Source organism: Bos indicus x Bos taurus, chromosome 7 (genome assembly GCF_003369695.1).
Source record: "Bos indicus x Bos taurus breed Angus x Brahman F1 hybrid chromosome 7, Bos_hybrid_MaternalHap_v2.0, whole genome shotgun sequence".
Taxonomy (NCBI): Eukaryota; Metazoa; Chordata; class Mammalia; order Artiodactyla; family Bovidae; genus Bos; species Bos indicus x Bos taurus.
The window spans coordinates 100823307-100840741 of record NC_040082.1 but is presented as its reverse complement, the minus strand read 5'-3'; the positions used below and the strand labels follow the sequence as shown (position 1 = coordinate 100840741).

The 17435-nt window shown below is 40.5% G+C and overlaps 1 protein-coding gene across 1 annotated transcript; it reads right to left on the bottom strand.

Annotated features, from left to right (window-relative positions):
• Positions 1 to 2304: 2304 nt before the first annotated feature.
• Positions 2305 to 3243, bottom strand: LOC113896653 (olfactory receptor 7A17-like). The gene has a single exon (XM_027548870.1). It carries the CDS (start codon positions 3241 to 3243, stop codon positions 2305 to 2307), a length of 939 nt encoding a protein of 312 aa, XP_027404671.1.
• Between the last annotated feature and the right edge of the window lie 14192 nt (positions 3244 to 17435).

Here is a 17435-nt window from a genome sequence, read left to right as displayed (position 1 = left end):
GATGTATGTTGTTTTCACTTGTCACCCTTGAAACAAAGTCTTTCAAAACTATTTTTTTAAGCAACATCCTCACAAATATTTGCATAAAAGATGTATGATATCTCCATCTTCTCTGAAAAGTTCCTCATGCTTCATATTCAGTATATCCTAAGCCCCTTCTTTGGCACAGGCACCACTGATCTGATTCCAATCACCTTAACATTGGTTTTGACTATGTATAACTTCATAGAAATTGCTTCTATTATGGGAACTTTCTAGCATTATTCACTCATAATAGATTTTGGAATTCATTTAAATTGTCATTTGTATCTGTAGTTGGTTTATTTTTATTGCTTAGTAGATTTCATTGTATGAATATACTACAACTTTTTTATAATTATGTATCAGTGGATATTTCAGTTTTTCTTCCACTTTGTCTACTATGAATCAATTGTTATAATTGTTTGTGACTAAGTCTTTGTATGGACTCTTAATGAAAGTGAAAGAGGAGAGTGAAAAAGTTGGCTTAAAGCTCAACATTCAGAAAACTAAGAACATGGCATCTGGTCCTCTCACTTCATGAAAAATAGATGGGGAAACAGTGGAAACAGTGTTAGACTTTATTTTGGGGAGCTCCAAAATCACTGCAGATGGTGTAATTGCAGCCATGAAATTAAAAGTCGCTTATTCCTTGGAAAGAAAGTTATGCCCAACCTAGATAGCATATTAAAAAGCAGAGATATTACTTTGCCAACAAAGGTCCGACTAGTCAAGGCTATGGTTTTTCCAGTGGTCATGTATGGATGTGAGAGTTGGACTGTGAAGAAAGCTGAGTGCCGAAGAATTGATGCGTTTGAACTGTGGTGTTGGAGAAGACTCTTGAAAGTCCCTTGGACTGCAAGGAGATCCAACCAGCCCATTCTAAAGGAGATCAGTCCTGGGTGTTCATTGGAAGGACTGATACTAAGGCTGAAACTCCAGTACTTTGGCCACCTCATGTGAAGAGCTGACTCATTGGAAAAGACCCTGATGCTGGGAGGGATTGAGGGCAGGAGAAGAAGGGGACGACAGAGGATGAGATGGCTAGATGGCATCACCAACTCGATGCACATGAGTTTGGGTGAATTTCAGGAGTTGGTGATGGACAGGGAGGCCTGGCGTGCTGTGATTCATGGGGTTGCAAAGAGTCAGACACGACTGAGTGACTGAACTAAACTGAACTGATGCTTTCATTTACTTCAAATAAAAACCCAGGAGCAGAATTGCTGAGTCCTACTGTAAATATGTTGGCTTCCCAGGTGGCTCAGTGGTAAAGAATTCACCTGCCATTGGAGGAGATACAACAGACTTGAGTTCTTCTTGACCAAATTCTTCTTGATCCCTGGGTCAAGAAGATTCCCTGGAGAAGAAAATGGCAACCCTCTCCACTATTCTTGCCTGGAAAATTCCATGAAATCGGGAGCTTATAGGACTAAAGGCCATGGGGTTACAATGAGTGAAATATGACTGAATGACTAAACAGGCACACTACCCTGTAAATATATATATACTTTTACAAGAGATAATCAAGATTTTTCCAAGTGTTGGGTCATTTTGTCTCCTATGTAAATATATAAGAATTATACTAGTTTTCTATACCTCTGTATTATTTATTAATATTTTGTGGATAACATATTCTCCCACAAAACTTAGACAAAGTACACATATCAATTATCTTAAAGTTTTTGTGATTCAGGAATCTGGCCATGACTAAGTTGGGTTCTCTGAGCCCTGGTCTCTCACAGGGGTACAATCTACCTGTCAGTCATTGTAGGAGAGCAGATGAAGATTATTGTAAACTACATCAGTTGGTGACTCAAGTTGCTTCTCCTATTGTTGATGTGATCTAGTTACAAATTGGATTAACCCAAACCCTGGCCATTAGTGTACAGACTCCAATATGTCAAATGACTTGTCAACAGAAGATCATATGAAGTACAGTTACTTTCACCTGGTAGAGAAAGCATTGCACAATTTCTTCAGCAATCCTGTATTATTTTAAGCATTACATTTCCTGTATTACATATTATACTTGTGAAAACTTATGCAGTAGGTTCTATTTCCCACACTAAACCCAGAGAATATATTAAGAGATCAAAATTTTAAAGAAAATACAGGAAGAAACCATTGCTATATATGAAAAATGAAAGAAATTGAACTCTTTAAATAACTTAAATTTCAAATTATCTTTCTGGTCACTGATAATATTAATCATGATTAGGATCTCTTAGGGTTTTGAGGACTGTTACTCATGAAAAAGTCTCTATCTTCAGACAAATATTTCCCTTATACCAAGAATGTTTCTCTACTGAAGAGTGTTTTAAGGGCTTGCTTTATGTCTTTGTTTTTAAGACTGTAGATAAAAGGGTTCAGCATGGGTGTGACCACAGTGTACATCACTGAGGCTACTGCAGTTGCCCTGGAGTTTTGTGTGCTGGCAGAGCTAAGATACACCCCAAGGCTTGTACCATAGAACAAGGAGACAGTTGAGAGGTGAGACACACATGTGGAAAATGCTTTATACTTGCCCCTTGTGGATGAAATTTTCAAAATAGAGGATACAATCTTAGAGTAAGAAAAAAGGATACCAGTGAGTGGAACAATAACCAGAACTCCACTTGCAAAATATATCATCAGGTCATTGAGGAAAGTATCAGAACAAGCAAGCTGAATCACCTCATAAAGTTCACAAAAAAAATGGTGAATTTCCAATTTTGTGCAAAAAGAGAGTCGCAAAATCATTAAGCCATGTAACAGAGAGTCGAGGACACTCACTAACCAGGATGTCAGAAGCAGGAGGTCACAAAACTTAGGATTCATGATGATCAGGTACTGCAATGGGTGGCAGATGGCTACAAACCGGTCATAAGCCATCACAGTCAAGAGGATGTTGTCTAATATCCCAAAAAGCATGAAAAAATACATCTGTATGATGCAGCCTTCATAGGTGATAACTTGACTCTGAGTCTTGATGTTCCACAGCATCTTTGGGATGGTGGTAGAGGTGAAACAGATGTCTGAAAAAGATAGGTTGAAGAGAAAGAAATACATGGGTGTGTGGAGGTGGGAGTTAGTGATAATGGCCAGGATGATGAGAAGGTTCCCAATGAAGGTGACCAGGTACATGAACAGGAAGAACCAAAAGAGGAGAGGCTGCAGTAATACTTCCTCTGAGAGTCCCAGGAGGGTAAACTCTGAAATACAAGTTTGGTTTCCTACTTCCATGTAGCCAATGAAACTGCAGAAATAGAAACAGGAACAGTGCAAATTTAGCTGAAAGAAGCCATCAAGAGATGGTACGGGTGGGTGGAGGGAGGGGGGTTCGGAATGGGGAACACGTGTATACCTGTGGCGGATTCAGGTTAATGTATGGCAAAACCAATACAATATTGCAAAGTAATTAACCTCCAATTAAAATAAATAAATTTATATTTAAAAATAAAAATTAAAAAATGAAATAAAATACAGTGGGTGAAAAAAAAAAAAAAGAAATTAACAGAGAAGGAAGCAAGATGTTCTTCAGTAGGTGAACGTGAAATCATTCAGTCGTGTCAGATTCTTTGCAACCCTGTGGGCTGTAGCCTACCAGATTCCTCCATCCACGGGATTCTTCAGGCAATAGTACTGGAGTGGGTTGTTATTTCCTTCTCCAGGGGATCTTCCCAATCCAGGGATCGAACCGAGGTCTCCCGCCTTGCAGGCAGATGCTTTACCATCTGAGCCACCAGGGAAGCCGATTGGATAAGTAAACTTGGGCACATCCAAACAATGCACTACGGTGTCACTGAGTTCTCCTGCATCTGAAGCAGTTGATAGGGCCAGCAGAAGTCTTCTATAGGATAAATCTATTAGTTTGCTTTCCTCTGAGAATCCAGTTTTTAGTTCAAGTATCCTAATGGGGTAGCCATGTCTACTGGGATCTCAAGAATGAGCCAGACATGAAGAAGGGAACTGTACAAGTCTTCTTCTATGTGCATGAAAAGAGATAGAAAATACAGAGGAGAGAGAAATGAAATAGACAAAAAGGGAGGAAAAGAAGCAAAATACTGTATTTCACTGAAAGAAGAAACGATGGGTAATCACTTTCTTTGGGTGATAGCAGTATTATACATCTATCTTATAGCTCCCTGAATGCCCCCAATAATAATAATATTAATACCCAACTAGAAAAATATTTTCAATCTTTATGACCTAAAATTATTCATAGTCTCACACTACCATTTATCCTCACATTACTATTTATCTGTTTAAATAACATGTATAATACCATATATGAAACAAGTCACCAGTCCAGGTTCAATGCATGATACTGGATGCTTGAGGCTGGTGCACTGGGACGACCCAGAGGGATGGTACAGGGAGGGAGGAGGGAGGAGGGTTCAGAATGCGGAACACGTGTACACCTGTGGAGGATTCATGTTATTCATGTTGATATATGGCAAAACCAATACAATATTGTAAAGTTAAAAAAGAAAAAAAAAAGATCAATTAAAACATTTAAATATATATAGTAAAATTTATAGAATTAAAGCAAAACATTTTAAAGCTTTTTTTTTTTTTTTTTTTTTCAAAATCTAGTGACCTGGGAAATGTTTTGATAGGTTAAACTGTTATTTTTAAAATATTGCTGAAATGATAGTGAATTCTAGCGATAATTTCAGAAAGAAATTACTTCAATTCCCCACAATGTTTCCAGAAAGTAGAAACAGTTAAGATACTTTCTAATTCATTCTGTAAAGCCAGCCTTAACTAACAGAAAGCTATGTAGACATATTACAGGAAAAGAAAGCTGCAGATCAGTATAACTCACAAATATAGGTACAAAGGTCCTCAACAAAATATTAGCAAATCAAAACAAACAATAGAGGGAATTTTATACTAAGACCAAGGAGAATTTATTCCAGGTATGCAGGATGAGTTAAAAATGTGAAAATAAATGTAATCTATTCCTTCCTTCAGTTAACAATAGTGTTAACTTTAAATTTTGTTAATAAAAAAATGGACAACTTGGAAGAAATGGACAAATTCTTAGAAAACTACAACTTTTCATGTTAATTTTTTAAATACTAAAAAGAAAATCAATTTAATCTACTATGTCAACAAGCTAATGAAGAGAAATCACATCAATTTATGTAGAAAGAGCGGTTGATAAAACCCAAAACACGTTCATAATAATAATAACAAACCTGCAGTAGATTGAGTATAGGAACTTCCTCTGTTTTGTAGAGAATGTGTAACACAGAGCCGAAAATAAAATCCTACTTGATGGTGAGAAAATGGGACAAAGCCCTTTCACAAAAATTACCTCAAGGTGTATCATATACTTAAAACACAAAACCATAAGTCATCTAGAAGAAAACACTGGGGGAAATCTAGAGTATCTTAGATTTGGCAATGAGGTTTTAGACACAGCACCAAAAGAATAATTCATAAAAAAAATAAGTTGTATTTCATTCCTTTAAAAATCTGCTTTGTAAAAGTGGCTAAGAGTGACAATAGTCAAGCAGCAATCTTAGAAATAGTACTTGAAAAAATGTGTCTAATAAAGGACTTGAATCCAAATTATACATAGAACTCATAAATTCAATAATAAGAAAACAAATAACCCAATTTAAAATGGACACCACTGCAGTGACTTGGCATGAACGAAGGTAAAGACATCTCATCAAAGAAACACTGATGGCAAGAAAGCTTCTGGAAAAAATCACAGCATCTTTTATCATTAGATAATTATAATATACAACAACCAATATACACATTTTAGAATGGCTGAAAACAAACGAAAATACTCGACATACCAATTGACAAGTTTGTGAAGCAATACAAACTCTCATTCATTACCAGTGGGATTAAAAAATAGCATAGTCACTTAGGAGTATGGCTTGGTAGATTCTTCTGAAGTTAAATATAATCTTACCATACAATCCAGCAGTGTAAATACTAGGTATGTGCATGTCTGCATAGTCATTTTTCATGTCCTACTCTTTGTGACCCCATGGACTGTAGGCTGGCAGGTCCTCTGTCCATGGAATTTTTCAGGCAAGAATGATGGAGTGGGTTGCCATTTCCTCCTCCAAGGTATCTTCCTGACCCGGAGATCAAACCCGCATCTCCTACATCGGCAGGCAAATCCTTTACCACTGTGAAACCTGGGATGTACAACTAAGGTATACACCCAACTAATCCAAAAATATGTCCACACAAAAATCTGCATTCAAATGATTATAGCAGCTTTATTCATGGTCTCTAAAATTGCAAGCAACCAAGGTGCCCTTCAATTAAGTAAATGTATAAATACACTGTGGTACATCTGTACAAATGAAAAAAAATAAATTCGTGGTAAAAAAAAAAAAAAAAAAAAAAACTAGTGAAAAAAATAAATTCAGTTCAGTTCAGTCACTCAGTCATGTCCGACACTTTGCAACACCATGAATCGCAGCACACCAGGCCTCCCTGTCCATCACCAACTCCCGGAGTTCACTCAGACTAACGTCCATCGAGTCAGTGATGCCATCAAGCCATCTCACCCTCTGTCGTCCCCTTCTCCTCTTGCCCCCAATCCCTCCCAGCATCAGAGTCTTTTCCAATGAGTGAACTCTTCGCATGAGGGGGCCAAAGTACTGGAATTTCAGCTTTAACATCATTGCTTCCAAAGAAATCCCAGGGCTAATCTCCTTTAGAATGGACTGGTTGGATCTTCTTGCTGTCCAAGGGAATCTCAAGAGTCTTGTCCAGCATCACAGTTCAACGCATCAATTCTTCGGTGCTCAGCCTTCTTCACAGTCCAACTCTCACATTCATACATAACCACTGAAAAAATCATAGCCTTGACTAGACGAACGTTTGTTGGCAAAGTAATGTCTCTGCTTTTAAATATGCTATCTAGGTTGGTCATAACTTTCCTTCCAAGAAGTAAGCGTCTTTTATTTTCATGGCTGCAGTCACCATCTGCAGTGATTTTGGAGCCCCAAAAAATAAAGTCTGACACTGTTTCCACTGTTTCCCCATCTATTTCCCATGAAGTGATGGGACCAGATGCCATGATCTTCGTTTTCTGAATGTTGAGCTTTAATCCAATTTTTTCACTCTCCACTTTCACTTTCATTAAGAGGCTTTTTAGTTTCTCTTCACTTTCTTCCATAAGGGTGGTGTCATCTGCATATCTGAGATTATTGATATTTCTCCCTGCAATCTTGACTCCAGCTTGTGCTTCTTCTAGTCCAGCGTTTCTCATGATGTACTCTGCATAGAAGTTAAATAAGCAGAGTGACAATATACAGCCTTGACGTACTCCTTTTCCTATTTGGAATCAGTCTGTTATTCCATGTCCAGTTCTAACAGTTGCTTCCTGACCTGCATACAAATTTCTCAAGAGGCAGATCAGGTGGTCTGGTATTCCCATCTCTTGAAGAATTTTCCACAGTTTATTGTGATCCACACAGTCAAAGGCTTTGGCATAGTCAATAAAGCAGAAATAGATGTTTTTCTGGAACTCTCTTGCTTTTTCCATGATCCAGCGGATGTTGGCAATTTGGTCTCTAGTTCCCCTGCCTTTTCTAAAACCAGCTTGAACATCTGGAATTTCACAGTTCACGTATTGCTGAAGCCTGGCTTGGAGAATTTTGACCATTACTTTACTAGCGTGCGAGATGAGTGCAATTGTGTGGTAGTTTGAGCATTCTTTGGCATTGCCTTTCTTTGCGATTGGAAGGAAAACTGACCTTTTCCAGCCCTGTGGCCACTGCTGAGTTTTCCAAATTTGCTGGCATATTGAGTGCAGCACTTTCACGGCATCATCTTTCAGTATTTGGAATAGCTCGACTGGAATTCCATTACTTCCACTAGCTTTGTTCATAGTGATGCTTTCTAAGGCCCACTTGACTTCACATTCCAGGATGTCTGCCTCTAGGCCAGTGATCACACCTTTGTGATTATCTGGGTCGTGAAGATCTTTTTTGTACAGTTCTTCTGTGTATTCTTGCCATCTCTTCTTAATATCTTCTACTTCTGTTAGGTCCATACCATTTCTGTCCTTTATCAAGCCCATATTTGCATGAAATGTTCCCTTGGTATCTCTAATATTCTTGAAGTGATCTCTAGTCTTTCTCATTTTGTTGTTTTCTTCTATTTCTTTGCATTGATTGCTGAAGAAGGCTTTCTTATCTCTTCTTGCTATTCTTTGGAACTCTGCATTCAGATGCTTATATCTTTCCCTTTCTCCTTTGCTTTTCTCTTCTCTTCTTTTCACAGCTATTTGTAAGGCATCCCCAAATAGCCATTTTGCTTTTTGCATTTCTTTTCCACGGGGATGGTCTTGATCCCTGTCTCCTGTACAATGTCATGAACATCATTCCAAAGTTCATCAGGCACTCTATCTCTCAGATCTAGGCGCTTAAATCTATTTCTCACTTTCACTGTAGAATCATAAGGGATATGATTTAGGCCATACCTGTATGGTCTAGTGCTTTTCCCTACTTTCTTCAATTTGAGTCTGAATTTGGCAATAAGGAGTTCATGATCTGAGTCACAGTCAGCTCCTGGTCTTGTTTTTGTTTACTGTATAGAGCCTCTCCATCTTGGCTGCAAAGAATATAATCAGTCTGATTTTGGTGTTGACCATCTGGTGATGTCCATGTGTAGAGTCTTCTCTTGTGTTGTTGGAAGAGGGTGTTTGATATGATCAGTGCATTTTCTTAGCAAAACTCTATTAGTCTTTGCCCTGCTTCATTCCGTATTCCAAGCCAAATTTGCCTGTTACTCCAGGTGTTTCTTGACTTCCTACTTTTGCATTCCAGTCCCCTATAATTAAAAGGACATCTTTTTTGGGTGTTAGTTCTAAAAGGTCTTGTAGGTCTTCGTAGAACCGTTCAAATTCAGCTTCTTCAGCATTACTGGTTGGGGCATAGACTTGGATTACTGTGCTATTGAATGGTTTGCCTTGGACATGAACAGAGATCATTCTGTCATTTTTGAGATTGTATCCAAGTACTGCATTTCAGACTCTTTTGTTGACCATGATGGCTACTCCATTTCTTCTGAGGGATTCCTGCCCGCAGAAGTACATAGAATGGTCATCTGAGTTAAATTCACGCATTCCAGTCCACTTTAGTTCGCTGATTCCTAGAATGTCGACATTCACTCTTGCCGTCTCTTGTTTGACCACTTCCAATTTTCCTTGATTCATGGAAGCCATAAAATAGCATGGATAAATCTTATATGCTTGTTTCTAAATGAATGAAGTCAGATTGAAAAGTTAAGGTTGTATGACTCTGAGGAAGAAACAATGAAAAGTTAAAAGAAAAGCAGTTTTTCCATCAGTGAAACTATTCCATAGGATACTTTAACTGTGAACATGTGAGAGTATGTATTTTTCAAAATGTATTAAACTTTACAAAGAGTAAATATCTAGGTATGCAAATAAAGACATCAGTTAGAAGGTTAAGGGAATTCCAGGATGGAATGCAGACTGTGGAGAAAAAAATCTAATTGTACTCAAATAAATGGAACACCTTCACTGAAGGAAGAATGGGAAACAGTGGTGAACTTAGTATTACTGGAAATGAGTAGAGACTATAAAATTAAAGGCAAAGAATTGTACATAATTACTGTACTCAGGTGCCCTTCCCTCATGGCTGAGGTCAGGGGAAGAAGCCAGGAGGACCCCATGCCTGAGGGGCAGTGGCCAAGAGGAGTTACCACCATGTCCGAGGTTAGGGGCAGCAGCCGAGAGTGCCAGGCTGCAACAGCACAGGAACAGCCAAGAGGAGCTACCCCACGTCCAAGGTCAGGGGCGGCAGCTGGGAAGAGCTACCCAACGTCTAAGGTTAGGGGCGGCAGCCGAGAGGAGTTACCCCATGTCCGAGGTCAGGGGAAGTGGCTGAGAGGAGCTACCCGCTGCCCGAGGCCAGGGGCAGCAGCCCAGATGAGCAACCCCACATCCAAGGAGTGGTGGCTGCGCAGGCACAGGAGGGCCTAGAGGAGCTATTCCACGTTCAAGGTCAGGAGGGGTGGTGGTGAGGAGATACCCCTCGTCCAAAGTAAGAGAAACCCAAGTAAGATGGTAGGTGTTGCAAGAGGGCATCAGAGGGCAGACACACTGAAACCATAATCACAGAAAACTAGTCAATCTAATCACACTAGGACCACAGCCTTATCTAACTCAATGAAACTAGGCCATGCCCATGGGGCAACGCAAGTCAGGCGGGCATGGTGGAGAGGTCTGACACAATGTGGTCCACTGGAGAAAGGAATGGCAAACCACTTCAGTATTCTTGCCTTGAGAACCCCATGAACAGTATGAAAAGGCACAATGAGATGCACGATACTGGATGCTTGGGGCTGGTGCCCTGGGACAACCCAGAGGGATGGTATGGGGAGGGACGAGGGAGGAGGGTTCAGGATGGGGAACAAATGTATACCTGTGGCAGACTCATTTTGATATTTGGCAAAACTAATACAATATTGTAAAGTTTAAAAATAAAATAAAATTTTAAAAAAAGGCAAAATGATAGGATACTTAAAGAGAAACTCCCCAGGTCGATTGGTGCCCAATATGCTACTGGAGATCAGTGGAGAAATAACTCCAGAAAGAATGAAGGGAGGGAGCCAAAGCAAAAACAATACCCAGTTGTGGAGGTGACTGGTGGTAGAAGCAAGGTCCGATGCTGTAAAGAGCAATATTTGCATAGGAACCTGGAAAGTCAGGTCCATGAATCAAGGCAAATTGGAAGTGGTCAAATAGGAGATGGCAAGAGTGAACTTCAACATTCTAGGAATCAGTGAACTAAAATGGACTGGAATGGGTGAATTTAACTCAGACGAAAATTAGAGATACCAAGGGAACATTTCACACAAAGATGGGCTCAATAAAGGGCAGAAATGGTATGGATCTAACAGAAGCAGTAGATATTAAGAAGAGGTGGCAGGAATACACAGAAAAACTGAACAAAAAAAGATCTTTGTGACCCAGATAATCACGATGGTGTGATCACTCACCTAGAGCCAGACATCATGGAATGTGAAGTAAAGTGTGCCTTACAAAGCATCATTACGAAAAAAGCAAGTGGAGGTGATGGAATTCCAGTTGAGCTATTTCAAATCCTGAAAGATGATGCCATGAAAGTGCTGCACTTAATATGCCAGCAAATTTGAAAAACTCAGCAGTGGCCACAGGACTGGAAAAGGTCAGTTTTCATTGCAATCCCAAAGAAAAGCAATGCCAAAGAATGCTCAAACTACCACACAATTGCTCTCATCTCATACACTAGTAAAGTAATGCTCAAAATTCTCCAAGCCAGGCTTCAGCAGTACGTGAACTGTGAACTTACAGATGTTCAAGCTGGTTTGAGAAAAGGCAGAGGAACCAGAGATCAAATCGCCAACATCCGCTGGATCATGGGAAAAGCAAGAGAGTTCCAGAAAAACATCTATTTCTGCTTTATTGACTATGCCAAAGCCTTTGACTGTGTGGATCACAATAAACTGTGGGAAATTCTGAAAGAGATGGGAATACCAGACAACCTGACGTGCCTCTTGAGAAACCTACATGCAGGTCAGGAAGCAACAGTGGACATGGAACAACAGACTAGTTCCAAATAAGAAAAGGAGTACATCAAGGTTGTATATTGTCACCCTGCTTATTTAACTTCTATGCAGAGTACATCATGAGAAACGCTGGACTGGAAGAAGCACAAGCTGGAATCAAGATTGCTTGGAGAAATATCAATAACCTCAGATATGCGGATGACACCACCCTTATGGCAGAAAGTGAAGAGGAACTAAAAAGCCTCTTGATGAAAGTGAAAGTGGAGAGTGAAAAAATTGGATTAAAGCTCAACATTCAGAAAATGAAGATCATGGCATCCGGTTGCATCACTTCATGGGAAATACATGGGGAAACAGTGTCAGACTTTATTTTTGGGGGCTCCAAAATCACTGCAAATGGTGATGGCAGCCATGAAATTAAAAGATGTTTACTCTTTGGAAGGAAAGTTATGACCAACCTAGATAGCATATTCAAAAGTAGAGACATTACTTTGCCAACAAAGGTCCGTCTAGTCAAGGCTATGATTTTTCCAGTGGTCATATGGATGTGAGAGTTGGAATGTGAAGAAAGCTGAGCACTGAAGAATTGATGTGTTTGAACTGTGGTGTTGGACAAGACTCTTGAGAGTCCCTTGGACTACAAGGAGATCCAACCAGTCCATTCTGAAGGAGATCAGCCCTGGGATTTCTTTGGAAGAAATGATGCTAAAGCTGAAACTCCAGTAGTTTGGCCACCTCATGCAAAGAGTTGACTCATTGGAAAAGACTCTGATGCTGGAAGGGATTGGGGGCAGGAGGAGAAGCGGACAACTGAGCATGAGATGGCTGGATGGCATCACTGACTCAATGGACGTGAATCTGAGTGAACTCCGGGAGTTGGTGATGGACAGGGAAGCCTGGTGTGCTGCGATTCATGGAGTCGCAAAGAGTCGGACACGACTGAGTGACTGAACTGAACTCAAGTTGATACAGTTGCATTCCACCATAATATGAGTTAACAGTTATGATGCTTGCTGCAGTCCATGGGGTCACGAAGAACGGACACGACTGAGCGACTTCACTTTCACTTTTTACTTTTTAATGCTTTGCAGAAGGAAATGGCAACCCACTCAAGTGTTCTTTCCTGGAGAATCCCAGGGATGGCAGAGCCTGGTGGGCTGCCATCTATGGGGTCGCACAGAGTCGGACACGACTGAAGCGACTTAGCAGCAGCAGCAGCATAGGTGTATACTGGAATGGAACAATTATGTAAGTGGATGACAGATGTGGAAACCCAGAATCTCACTACTGCAGTGGTTTCTGCACATAAGAAAGGGGAAAGGGCTGGAGTAACTATATGGTAATAAATCAAGTTAGAGAGAAGTTATTTAGACACAGGTTTTATATATGTGTATATAAACACGTATGTGTATACATATATGTACATACATACATAGATTGGTATAGGGCTTCTCTGGTGGTTCAGAGGTAAAGAATGTGCCTGCCAATGCAGGAGACCTGGGTTTAGGCCCTGGGTCAGGAAAGTACCCTGGAGGAGGGCATGGCAACCTGCTCAAATATTCTTGCCTGAAGAATCCCATGGACATGAAACCAAGAAGGCTACAATCTATGGAGACCTAGAGGGGGACACAACTGAATGACTAACCATACATGCATGCACACAGATTAGTATACACACATGAGTTGTTGTTGTTGCTTAGTCACTAAGTCATGTCCAAATCTTTTGTGACTCCATGGACTATAGCCCACCAGGCACCTCTGTCCATAGGATTCTCCAGGAAAGAATACTGGAGTGGGTTGCCATTTCCTTTTCCAGGGGATCTTCTCTGCCTAGGGATCAAATTTGCATTACCTACATCACAGGCCGATTCTTTACCACTGAGCCACCAGGGAAACCAAACACACATACATTTATCTCATCAACTGAGAGGGTTAATTACTCATATAAACAGACAACTGGAATCCAGATCTTGTTTTGTTTGTATTGTGCCCATGTTGTGTAAGATGTGGGATCTTAGTTCCCTAACAAGAGTCTTAGTTCCTCAACCAATGATCAAACCTGTGCCCTCTGCATAGGAAGCTCAGAGTCTCAACCACTAAACCACCAGGGAAGTCCCAGATATTGATTTCTAATGCCATTCTCCAACAGAAGGAACCAGGGCTCCTTGGAGGAGTAACTATTTATAGGCCTGGAGCTGGAAAGATGAGATAAGTCAGGAGCATCTGATGGTTCCATAAAGTACTGCTACTGCTAAGTCACTTCAGTCGTGTCCGACTCTGTGCGACCCCATAGATGGCAGCCCACCAGGCCCCACCATCCCTGGGATTGTCCAGGCAAGAACACTAGAGTGGGTTGCCATTTCCTTCTCCAATACATGAAAGTGAAAAGTGAAAGTGAGGTCGCTCAGTCGTGTCCGACTCTTCGCGATCCCATGGACTGCAGCCTACCAGGCTCCTCCGTCCATGGGATTTTCCAGGCAAGAGTACTGGAGGGGGGTGCCATTGATAAAGTAAGGGAGTATTAAAAAAAAAAGAAAGAAAGAAAACTCTATCATAATGGAGTATATTATATCAAAGGGACATAGGTGCCATCTGAAAGAACTCCCAATACCCAAAGCTAGAAAATTTTGAGCAACAAGCTAAATAAAGTGGTATTGGATTATAATTAAGCATTTAAAATAAATATCCTTAAGTTCACACTGATAAAGCAAATGATCAATAATATTAATAGAGACAAATCCCTAATGCAAAAGAAATCCAATAAATTATGTAGACACTGTACTCTCAAAGAGGTGGAATGTAATTTGTCATTCTTGAAATGGAAGGTATATGCAATAACCCTCTTACAAAGAATACAGTTTGAGAGGAGGAAAAAGAGTAAATTTACAGCAAAGAAACCTGACAGTCAGCCAGGTAATCAGTGTCACAGTGAACAGTGATTACTTGTGCTGATAGTATACGTACCCTTGATATGGTATGATGAATAAAGAATTTCACTTGTATAGTCTTCCTCTTCAAAATCATAAACCACTCCAAACATGAGAAAACATCAGACTACTTCCTATCAATGAATGTTTTATAAAATACCTGATCAGTTCAGATCAGTCACTCAGTCGTATTTGACTCTTCGTGACCCCATGAATTGCAGCACGCCAGGCCTCCCTGTCTATCACCAACTCCCGGAGCTCCCCCAAACTCATGTCCATCGAGTCAGTGATGCCATCTAGCCATCTCATCCTCTGTCGTCCACTTCTCCTCCTGCCCTCAATCCCTCCCAGGATCAATTGACTCTTTCCAATGAATCAACTCTTCAAATGAGGGGGCCAAAGTATTAGAGTTTCAGCTTTAGCGTCAGTCCTTCCAAAGAACACCCAGGGCTGATCTCCTTCAGAATGGACCGGTTGGATCTCCTTGCAGTCCAAGGGACTCTCAAGAGTCTTCTCCAACACCACAGTTCAAAAGCATCAATTCTTCGGCACTCAGCTTTCTTCACAGTCCAACTCTCAACTCATACATGACTACTGGAAAAACCATAGCCATGACTAGACGGACCTTTGTTGGCAAAGCAATGTCTCTGCTTTTTAATATGCTATCTAGGTTGGTCATAACTTTCCTTCCAAGGAGTAAGTGTCTTTTAATTTCATGGCTGCAATCATCAATTACCTGATCAGTACTCCTCAAAATTTAAGTTCATTGAAAACAAGGGAAATCTGAGAAACTGTCACTGCCAAGAAGAATCAAGAAGAAAGAAATGTCTAAATGTAATGTGGTATCCTAGACAGAGGCTACAAATAAGGGAAACTGGGTATGGAGTTTATGAAAACTCCGTGTGCTATCTTTACAATTTTTCTTAAGTCTAAAGCTGTTTAACAAATAATGTTTATTTAAAATTTTAGTGAAATGTAAGCACCTTGGAAACAGCAGGTTCCGAATTCGACTCCAGAGTCTAATACTTGCCTTGGACAAGCAATATCACTGCAGTGAGTCTCACATTCTTTACCCATAAAATTGGAATAACGGCATCCAATTGTATAACGTTATTGCAAGAAAAGGGCTTCCCAGGTCGCTCAGTGGGTAAAGAATCTGCCTGCCAATGCAGGAGATGCAGGAGACATGGGTTCCATCCCTTGGTCAAGAAGACTACCTAGAGGAGGGCATGGCAACCTACTGCAGTATGCTTGCCTGGAGAATACCATGAACAGAAGAACCCAGTGGACCACAGTCCTAGAGTTGCAAAGAGTTGGACATGAATGAAACAACTGAGCACTGCAACATATAAATAAAATAACTAATATAAATGCCCTTGTATGACTACTATTAATCAGTGAATTTTCAGACATACTGTTTCAATCACTCACAGATCTGTTTCCCACCTCACAATCTTACCTCCATTTTTCTATTTCCACTCATCATCTATATACAGTTTTGACAGCTTCAATACTCTGTTGCTCACATTGACCTGAATGATCTTTACATAGAGTGAGCTGATCATAAGCACCATCCACTATAAATCTTGCCCTGACTCCCCTAACTTCAGAATTATCAGGACTGGCTTCCCAGGTGGCTCCAGTGGTAAAGAACCCACCTACCAATGCAGGAGATGTAAGAGATGCAGGTTCAATCTCTGAGGCAGAAAGATTCCCCTGGAGAAGGGCATGACAACCCTCTCTAGTATTCTTGCCTGAGAAATCCCATGGACAGAGAAACCTGACAAAGTGTCAAACATAACTAAAGCAACTTAGCATGCCCTGGTGGTCCAGTGGTTAAGATTCTGGGCTTCCACTGCAGGGCCATGGGCTTCCATCTGTGGCTAGGTACCTAAGATCTCACATGCCATCCAGCAAAAAAAAAAAAAAATTAAAAAATAATTAAGTATCGATTCAATAATGAAAATATAAGGTCTCTATTATCAGCCTGCTGCTTCACTGGCCCAACTCATGCTTTCAGTTTTCTTTCCCAGCCCTCATTATTGGTCCAGTATTAAGAACTATTTGCAATTTCCTCCAGTACTTTGGCCACCTCATGCGAAGAGTTGACTCATTGGAAAAGACTCTAATGCTGGGAGGGATTGTGGGCAGGAGGAGAAGGGAACTACAGAGGATGAGATGGTTGGATGGCATCACTGACTCGATGGACGTGAGTCTCAGTGAACTCCGGGAGTTGATGATGAACAGGGAGGCCTGGCGTGCTGAGATTCATGGGGTCGCAAAGAGTCAGACACGACTGAGCGACTGATCTGATCTGATCTGAAAACACTTTACAATTTAAGTAATCTCCACATTTTTCCCCTGACATCACACACCCTTTCCCCACTGGAAGAATTCAAGTCCTACTTTAAAGTTCAGTAAAAGTGTGTGCTTGCTTGTGAAGCCTTCACTAATTTCCTCATAAAAAGTCAAACACTTTCACATCCACTGAACCAGGATTGCAGCACTGGTTTAGGGTATAACTTTCTTTTCATGTCTCTTACCCCTGTTTGAGCTGTAAGCTCCTTAAGAGAAAAAACAATGTTTTCATTGTTTCCTTCAACTCTAGAATACAGCTTGGTGCCTAATATAGAGTAATTACTAAATAAAAATTTGTTGAACATCTGAAAGGACAAGTAGTGAAATGAGATTAGATGTATATTTCCATCAGTGAGGGAGAAGAAGCAGTGAGACCAGAGGAAATATTCTGAGGGAGAACCAGCAACCAGAGGAGACAAATTGAAGAAAAAGGTTATTTTAGTGCATATGGAATCTCTATCTGGAATCAGGGCCAGTAGCGCCACAGGGCTTTGTATCATCAAGGATTTACTTGTCTCTGTGGATTACCCCCAGGTTACTACCAAGAAAAGGAGTCCCTTGTGCTATGCCACACCCCCAACACCTGTG